The sequence below is a fragment of the Festucalex cinctus genome, chromosome 11 (genome assembly GCF_051991245.1).
Source record: "Festucalex cinctus isolate MCC-2025b chromosome 11, RoL_Fcin_1.0, whole genome shotgun sequence".
NCBI lineage: Eukaryota > Metazoa > Chordata > Actinopteri > Syngnathiformes > Syngnathidae > Festucalex > Festucalex cinctus.
In genome coordinates this window covers 12224442-12234104 of record NC_135421.1, presented here as the reverse complement: position 1 = coordinate 12234104, position 9663 = coordinate 12224442, and the positions used below count along the sequence as shown (strand labels likewise).

General features: G+C 41.1%; 1 protein-coding gene across 3 annotated transcripts in view; it reads left to right on the top strand.

Moving 5' to 3' along the window:
- The first annotated feature begins 324 nt into the window (after window positions 1-324).
- dachd (dachshund d) overlaps window positions 325-9663 on the top strand; it is a 163231-nt gene continuing 153892 nt past the window's right edge. Inside the window, exon 1 of one of the 3 annotated variants that reach the window (XM_077537485.1) lies at window positions 325-1250. In XM_077537485.1, the coding sequence (XP_077393611.1) occupies window positions 661-1250 (590 nt within the window). In that variant the 5' untranslated portion in view covers window positions 325-660. The remainder of the gene's footprint in view (window positions 1251-9663) is intronic. The other 2 variants (XM_077537483.1, XM_077537484.1) reach the window with 2 other exon arrangements.

Here is a 9663-nt window from a genome sequence, read left to right as displayed (position 1 = left end):
TGTTTGAGTGTTGAGAATGATTGTAACTAGTAACTTCAGTATAATCCCTACTATGCAATAGACTTGAAAACTTTTTTCTTTCCACTTTTAATTGAGGAATCGTCTCGGTTAGGCTTAAAAAAAAGAGAGAGAATTCCCTAGAAACCATGTGGTTCGGGTGGTTTGTAAACAATCGTTTCATGCACTGTTTAAAAACATATTCATGATAGGAGCGGGCAAGCGTTGCGTTTGTACTGTCCGTGTGTGTTCACTTCTAAAGGCTTATTGTTGCACTGTCCCCAAGCTCCGCCCCCTCGCGCACCGTGTGACAACAACAAGTCATCCAGCGAGCCGAGCTTCACTTTTCAGCTCATTTTCCTCCTGTCATTCCTCCTCCTATCTTTGATCATTGTCCTGCCCCCCTCCTCCTCCTCTTCCACCACCACCTCCTCCTCCTCCTTTCTACCCCCATCACACACTACTCACGCCTCTCTTCTTCTTCTTGTTCTTGTTCTTCTTCTTTTTTGGTGCCCCAACTTCCCTGCAACTTATCTGAGGAGCTCCAAACACAACAAAACGAAACTCCAGTGGATTCTTTTATTCGGCCAGGCTGGCTCGCACACTTTGAACTTCGGCGACTCTTCCGTAACCCCCCTCCCCTCGAAGCGTTGTAAGGTGACCATGGCCGCCGTCCCGGCTGCTCTCCTCCCGCCGACTTCCCTGGTCCCTCCGCCGCCACCTCCTCCGCTCCCGGTCGGGATCTCCGGCGGCCCCGGCATCAGCGCGTCCCCGCCATCGGCCACCTCCTCTCCGTCTCCGTCCTCCTCCTCCTCGCTGCCTCCCCTGCCGGCCGTGGTCGGAGCCGCGCAGACGCTCTTCCGCTCCGAGCTGCTGGCCGCCGGCAGCCCGGCGGGCATCGCGGGGGGCGGCAAGCCCGTTTACTCCACGCCGTCGCCCGTGGAGAACATCCCGCAGAACAACGAGTGTAAGATGGTGGAGCTGCGCGGGGCCAAGGTGGCCTCGTTCACCGTGGACGGCTGCGAGCTCATCTGCCTTCCCCAGGCGTTCGACCTGTTCCTCAAGCACCTGGTGGGGGGCCTGCACACCGTCTACACTAAGCTCAAGAGGCTGGAGATCACGCCGGTGGTGTGCAACGTGGAGCAGGTCCGAATTCTGCGCGGGCTCGGCGCCATCCAGCCCGGCGTCAACCGATGCAAGCTCATCTCCAGGAAGGACTTCGAGACGCTCTACAACGACTGCACCAACGCCAGGTGAGTGAGTGAAAAAGTGAAGGGGTTGTGAAGTGGGGGTCAAATGTGGTCCGCGCTTCTTGAGCGCAACGCGCAGTGGATTCTGCTTTGGTGCATGTTGTGGGTGCAAAAGTGCGTTTGAAAGTTTTGACTTCCAGGGAGAGTTAGAAAAAAGTTGAGGTAAAAGTTATGTCCCGACCAAAAAAAAATGTTACTTCGTTGATTAAATAAATTGCATTTATTCTATTACACTGATTATAACCCTCAATTTGAAATTCAAATGACATTTTGATGTTTATATATTTTGTTGAGCACACTACACACGGAACCAAATACACATATAAGCAGACAAGGACAGATGTCAGTAAAAGGGGCACATAAACAGAGTTGGGGGTGTGGGGATGATGCCTTGCTCAAGGGCACTTATAGCAGCCAGGAAGCAGGTCAGCAACCCTCCAACAAGTAGTTGCCGTTTTTATATTTTGTCCACACAGTGGGACTTCAAAGTCCTTATACATGAGCTATTACAGCCCAAAATTAATTATCAAATTATTCCATCCATGCATTCAATTGTAGTAATTATTAAATCATTTTTTTCCCCAGTGGCACACATTTTCCACAGTTCATTTTAAAAGAAAATATATAATAGTAATTTTTTTTTATTGACTGCCAGTCCACTCCATAATTATGATTACAAATGTACCAAGTGCACATGCCAGGAATTATGATAGGAGATTAACGATCCTCAATTAAACAGCCTCCATTTGTTGAAAAGCTCACCGCAGATACATAATGACACACACACACACACACACACACACACACACACACTAGGGAGGGAATTAATACATCACTCCATATTAGCAATCAGAATATTTTTGGAGCTCCATATGTTTTAATATGGCATGATTAAAAGTCCCCAGATCAATAGTTGATTATTCTTGTCCCTCACACACATGCTGGTCAGACTGACCGTCTCACCTGTCACTGTGATTGATTCCATATCGACCCCCCCCCTCCCTCAACCGTATCCACAGAGACGAGCAGGAAATGCAAATATGATAGGAAGGTGGCGGAATAGTTGTAAACACGCAGAGACACTTGGTCATCTTAAAAGATGTAGACGGCCGCTTAAATTGTTCATGTTACCTCACATGTTTTATGTCACTTACATTTTTTTTTTTGATAAGATATAATGTAAAGTTGGAGATCTTTCATAAATGTATAGAAAATCTGAAAGTCAAGCAATTAATTATATGTTGATTATTGTTTTGATATTTTTGATTTTTTTTTTCATTTACACCTACATTCAAAAATTGCAGATAATTTTTTTTCATAAGATAACGGCGGCAATATGCAATGTCAAACAATTTGGCAGGAAGCCCCGTGGGATACGTTGTGATCGTCTACCAGCATGCATCTCTAGTTTAAATTAGGCCTTCCAAGCTATTGCTGTATATGATCCCAGGGGTCTTCGGTTGCCAAGGTTATTCCCTTCATACACTTATTAGATATTAGTCAACTATGTCAGCTAAAACAGGCAAATTGTGACACACTTCGTGTGTGGTGACACATTCTGACTCCTCTTCATGTCAATGGGTAGATGTGCGTTTGTGAGCGTCGTTTTGGTGGATTGGTGGTGGGGTTAAAGGATAATGCAGTGCCTCGCGCCGCTTTAATGACGCTAAAGTGCCGAGCTATTACGGGGCACACGGACACAGCACCGTAATTGTCTGTGAAAGCCGCCAGGTCCTGCGGGTCGGTGCTGGGCTCCAAATCAATCAGTCAAGAAGAGGCCTGCCCGTCCGCCCGCCCGAGCGTCCGTCCGGCCGCTCGTCCCATTTGGAGAATTACATCACGTGCGAGAGGCATCTGCTGGATGAAAGGCTTCTGTTGCTTACAATGATTTTATTTGCTGGGGATGTGTGCGTGTGCGTGGGTGCGTTAGTGTGTGATTGAACTGCCGCTGACAAGACGGTCAGTTTGTGTAAACAGGTTGCCCGCCACCATTTTTTTTCCCCACCCGTCAGATAAAAAAGTATCCTCTGGAAATGGTCTGGCCCCCCCATCAGTTGCTGCTCTTCTTTATTGACGCAACAATGAAGTGAATAATACTTGTGCATCGCGTACAATGGGGTTGCACTATTTCACATGCGGCTATTAAGCCCCCCCCCCCCTCTGTTCACCCCCGCTTGTCTATTGTGCTAAAACAAGACATTGTGCCATCACTGGATGTTGCCTCTTTTAGAAAGAATTTGGATTTATACTATGTTGAGAATGTTGCAGCTTTTTTGGCCGTTAGCGAGAATGCACCTCCTTTCCAGCTCTTTTGCTTTTCACCCTTAACACACAAAAAAAAAAAAGGGTGACAAAAAAAGTTTAAATGCTGTTTAATCTTGCAATCAGTATAGCACTAAAGCTACTGAATTGGTTTCTGTTACATGACGAGCCAGTGTGAGTTTTAACAAAACAATTGAGGTACTTCATAAGTTAGTCTACCACTTTAATAATTATATATACAGTAAATAAATGCCACATCCTAAATTTCATTCCCCCGCTCATCTTAAAAAAAACAAATGTTGGCTGTAATGAACTGTACGTACTACTGGAGTATGTGTTGTGGTAAATGCCACTACCACAGCAAATGTGGCATTGTAAAGCTGATAAGCTTTGGTGGTTTTCACAGAAAATAGAAACACATTGTTAAACATTTATACGAATCAATATTATTTATTGCAACACACACGGCTTGCACTCCTTACATGGTGTTTTGTAAAGCTCATATTGAGTTAAAAAAAAAAAAAAAGTATTATACAATATTATTATACAATAATTCTGTATACTGTATAGTTAATCAAATAATTTTTGTAATAAAGCCACAGGTTTGTTTACATTATTTTTGTAATCAGATTTATGACATACTGACTTATGTTTACATCACATTGTTTGGTAGAATTTTGTTAAAGTTAAAGCATTAGCGAATGCTTAAAAGACTGCGAGTTTTTAGTAAGTTAACAACTAACTGGAGTAGATAAATAAACTGCCTTTCGTATTAATTCATGGTTCATTTGACTTCATTTTAGTCTATTGATTAATTTAATGCTTGTATTGGTGAAAAGATACAGGGGAAGGGGACCTTGTAAAAATAATCACACAATCGCAATATCAAGGGGAAAAAATTAAATTAGATTATACATTAAAATTGTTCAGCCACATTATACTGACCTCACGAGTACATATCTTACCCCAACACCCGGTACTCTTCACTTCCCCGTCGGGACAGACAATTTACAGGTGACAATAGTTATTTAACTTATGATTTATACCAGCAGGTGGCGCCGTAGACATCCCCACTACAACACTCACCACCTGCAGAGCGGATGTTTTTTGTTTCTTTGTTTTTTGTTTGTGGTATCTGTAAAGTTGGTGGTTAATGTTGAGTCCAAACAGACTTTTCGAAATATGACAAAAAAGCATGTATTTATACATCTAAAAGCATGCCTTCCAATAACCTAGTCGTTGTTCTCTGCAGTCTTGTAAATAAATGCTCACAGTCACCACATGAGCAAATAGGTTTGCATCGAAGCAATTCAATGCTGATTCAAAATTTGTCATTTTTTCACATTGTTGGAGATGAATTATGGTTTCTTTTTTTAGTGATGGCTTTGATGTGCTTTAACAGCATTTGCCTTTTAGGGGTGCACTGTGTTTTTCTACTTTGTAATTATTGTTAATCTTTAGGAATATATAGTCATTGTTGACCCCTTCATTTTCTTAAGGGCTCTCCTGTGCCTACTCACCTTTCCTTACCACACAAACACACGCACGCACGCACACACAGATCTAGGTTCAGTAATCTCCCTTACATTACGAGTGCCCCTCCAGGAGCCCCCTCTGTTCCAGCTACTTGTTTTCCTTTTCATTTTCCCCGCGGTGGGATGGAAAAAGGTTCTTATTGCCGTGTGACACTTGAACTCGCTGGAAGGTTATTATAACATAGGAGGTGGCGGCGGTGGGGAGGCGAGCTGTTTGGTGGGCCGCGAGATATCGCGTATCTCTCATTGGTCTGCTGCTACTGAGAAAGGCGCAGCAATGTTGCAGTTAATTGACAATCGTGGTCCCGCCTCACTCACCCTGAAGGTTAAGCACCCCAGACAGCGTCATGCGATTGGGGAAGGAACCCTCCTTAAATACACTCCTAAACGCTGCAAGTCATCCATTATATTGTAACTTTATTCATAAAAAAATATTATTATTATTATTATTATTATTATTATCATCATCATCATCATCATAATCCTGATGCAGTTTCTTATAATTTTACACTTTCCCCCCTCATATTACAACTTTATTTTTAAGAAATGCATCATTCTCAATTCATATTTGTTTTGAGTTTATTCTTGAAATATTGTCAGGATGTTATTATATATTTGCAATTTACAGTATTTCCCATAACTCCACGAGCCAAAATGTTAGCTCTAATATTGTTTTGTTATTCTCATCTCACATTATGAAGAGTTTCTCATCCAATTATGACAATTTCTTGTAATGTTACAGCTTTTTTCTAAAAACAAATACATGTTTTCTTGTTTCAAATTTTTTTTTTTTTTTTACTTTTGATAGTTACTTTTGTAGTATCTAACAGATGGGTTAGACGGTTAGTATATAACCGTTTTGAAAGTGGGAGCTACTTCTTGGGTACTAATAATTTTGAAGGGCTACCTGTACTCAGTGACCTTTTATTATTTAATTCATGATATTCATCAATGGAAGACTGTGAGGCACTGATCATGTTCATGAGGAAACATAAATATTATTATGAAACACTTTCTATACATTTCTACAAGGGTTTTTATTTTCAAATCAGCACTTCTATAAATTTCTGAGGAAATCACAGTGTCCCATCACTGGTGACCTATTTTTGGAATTGACCTTCGCAGAGCAACCTGTTGCCAGTTGGGACCATCTTGGTGACCCCTGATTGAATATATCAGATTAAAAGTGTTATGGGATGCTGGCTCTTCATGAATGCACTTTTTTTTTTTTTTTTTTTTACTTAGTCAGGCCCCTTTTCAACAAATGAAACTCTTTGAGACTTATTGCCTGGTGGCCAAATTAAGCAGGCTGAATCACCCCCATTATTGTGACAGATGTGCTTATAAGTTTCTTCTCAGCATTTTTATGTTAAGCAGATTTATTTGAACCTGAAACATTTTTTTTGTATTACAAATCACTTGACAAAAAAATATTTCCTCATATTGTTTCAATTCAGGGTGTGCATCTCTCCACAAAAGGCAATTGAATATGAATTTCGATATGTGGGGTGTAAAACGATTCTAGGACGGTTCCATTTGACAGTGGAACGACTCGGTTCGACTGAGTAGGCTTACAATCCAATTCAATATGATCAATCGATCGCTCAATCTATCTATCTGGTTTGTTTTTTTGGATTGGTTGTCACGTAGCTTATGTATTATATCACATGACGAGTATTAAACGGGCTGACCCTTTTTACACCTTCCTTTGAACAAAACCACATCGTGCACTCTCTGAATAGCAGCCCGTTACCCTGGCTCATTTGTGCACCTTTCAAGCGTGCTTAAGCATACACACACGCACGCTCACACATCTGGAAATGACGGTAATTGTTTTGCATAGCTCTCAGTGTGATCTGCCACCGAGGATGCCAGCCTTCTCTACCAGCAACAACCCCCCCGCCCATCACCTTCTCCTCTGCCGTCGAGCTCTCTTATAATAAATATATTTGTTTTCTTACAAGGCGCCAATGTGTTTACAGGTACTCAGGGGAGATTTCTGGATTCCATTTAAATGCTTCTACCCGGTTTGAGTGGGTGCTGAGATACCCGTCACCCGGCAACCGCATCCAAGAGGGAGCCCGGGCGATAATAACTTCAAAAACAAGAGTGACAGATGCCTGATTAGACAGGGTGGTTGGGGGGTGCGATAATGGTACACAAAGCTGTTTCAAATCCAAATCTATTCAAGCACTTCCTTGAAAGTCAAATTGCGCCTTGTTTTTTGCGACTTTTTTAAACAAGAGTGGGGCATATTTATTTTCCTTAATCCTTCAGTGGAGCTCTGCTAAATTTGATTAGGTACAGTACATGTGCTCAAGTCAACTGTGCAGGTGGCAGATGGCGGCAAGGTGCGCCCCCACCTCACGTCCCCCTTTGCAAATACTCTCCTTGAAAAATCAGAAGGGCTTTATTAACTTGACATTCATCCAGTTGGAACAAGTGCAGAGGAACATTCCCCCCAAAAAAATCCCAACATGGTTTTGAGTGAAGAGGCTGCAGATTTGACTTGTTAAGAGAGGCTTTGTTTGCCGCCGTCTTAACGACGTTTGTGGCTTTGGAGGATATTTGCATGGCTAAGACGAGCGTTTGCGTAATTTGCCTGTTCCAGCTCCCGCTCTTATTTGGATGAAGAGAAACACATTGAAAAAGAAAGAAAAACATACCACGAGAATTTCTTTTTAAGATTTTTCTTAAAACGCTAGTTGAGAACTTTAATGTTGTCAATGTTTCAGCTTTACTGTCTTAACATTACTATTTTTTTTTTGTTATCACCTCTTGTAAATCTGGGTCCTAACATTCTCATATTAAAAATTCTCATTTTTCTTCTCTCAATATTTTGAGTTTTTCTCCTATTCATGTTTATTTCAGGGCTAGACCGATTATAAGCCAGGATGATTATCAGCGCCGATATTCAGCCAAATGCTGAATCAGGATGAGGGTTCGGGAATTTGGCTGAATATCGGCATCAGCCTTTTTGAAGAACCATACGGCCGATAATAGATCAATTTTAAATTGTGTTAACTTCAGGGAACTATTTATTTTAATTTTTAGTTAACTTCTTAAGAGCTGCTGCTGACACTGCACAGCAAAAAGTTGCGTATTAAAAGGACTCCCACAGAGTCAATTTCAAAACTTTTTCCAGGTTTTATATACAAAACAAACATTTTGGTCTATCTCTACATCATTTTCTTGTAGCTTTGCATTTTTTTTTCGTGTCATGTTCGAAATTGAACAAGGATAAATCCGACAATGTAATACAATAGATTTTTTTTTTAGGCACATAGCCCAAAACATAAGATGATTATTAACAGCAGTCAATGAATCACATAAAAGTCACACAAGTTTCACATCAAGTCTCTCCTCCTTGCGCATCCTCCTCCTCACGATGCGCCACATTATTTAGCGAGCGTCTCCGATGTGAGGACGCTAAACGCTACTGACAAGTTGGAGGCTGTAGATGAGATTTCCTGATTGGAGGAAAGGGAAGAGGAACACGGGTCCTGGGTCGGCACCGTCTAATATGGTCACATGGAGAAATTGATTTTCCTCTGAAATTAATTAATTTTTCATATAGCCTAAAGCTGAAGTTAAAAAAAAAAAAAAGAAGAAGAGTATTTTTCCCTTTTTGGAAAAGTATTGCCTAATCATATTAATGCTTTTTTTTTTTTTTTTTTGCCCCAAGGATGAAAAGATAATTGTACAAATGCATTTGGAAATATGTATCACTGAGTATTTATGATTAAATTATGCAAATAAGCCGCTTCCCTTCCTTGGCGGGGCCCAGATTGTCTAATTAGGATTGATATGGCGAGGAGATGTTGGGGAGTCTGAATACAAGCATGTCCAAAAGAGCAGAAAATTGAAAATGACAAGGATGGAATCCTTAAAAAGTGTCTCGTTTGCTCTCACACAACCCCCCCTTCCTCTTTTCTGTCTAATTCAGCGTGGCCGTATCAGGAGTTAATTTTCTCCGGCTTCATTTCTCGTCTGAGCTGACAGGAAAAGGAATCCATCAGGGAGGCCATCTCAGATGGGATTCCACAAATTTCCTCCACTTTTTTTTTTCTTTCACGGCCGCTATCGGGGATGAATCTTCTCCTGCATAAACACACAGATGTTGTTCTTCAAGAGTTACTCTTTCTTCAGCTCTCTACTCCAAACAAGCAGCTCAGCTTTAATAATGTCAGCTTATTACAGCAAGAATCCCGCAAAACCGAATCCAAGATTTGGGAATTTGAAGGAGCGGCTCCTTTACACCATACCAATGTAGTCTATCAAAAATTGAAATGTGTAAGTTGAAACTGACACACAGGATGGACATCTGTATTATGTAAAATGAAACAAACAAGTGACAAACGGTAAACACATATTCATACATGAAGTTGTTTTCCTTGTTGAAACGACTCAAAACGCTTTTGAAGCCACAAAACAATATTTTTCATTTTGTATTCTCATAGACTGTATGTCCCATTCCACACACGTCATGCATATAGTCATATTAGCGGTGTCAAAATTAATGTGTTAATTTTGAGTTAATTTAAAGTTCCCTTAACATCCCAAATATTTTTAATGTGTGATTAATGGCCGCCCCCTACTTGGAAAGACTGTACTGGGGG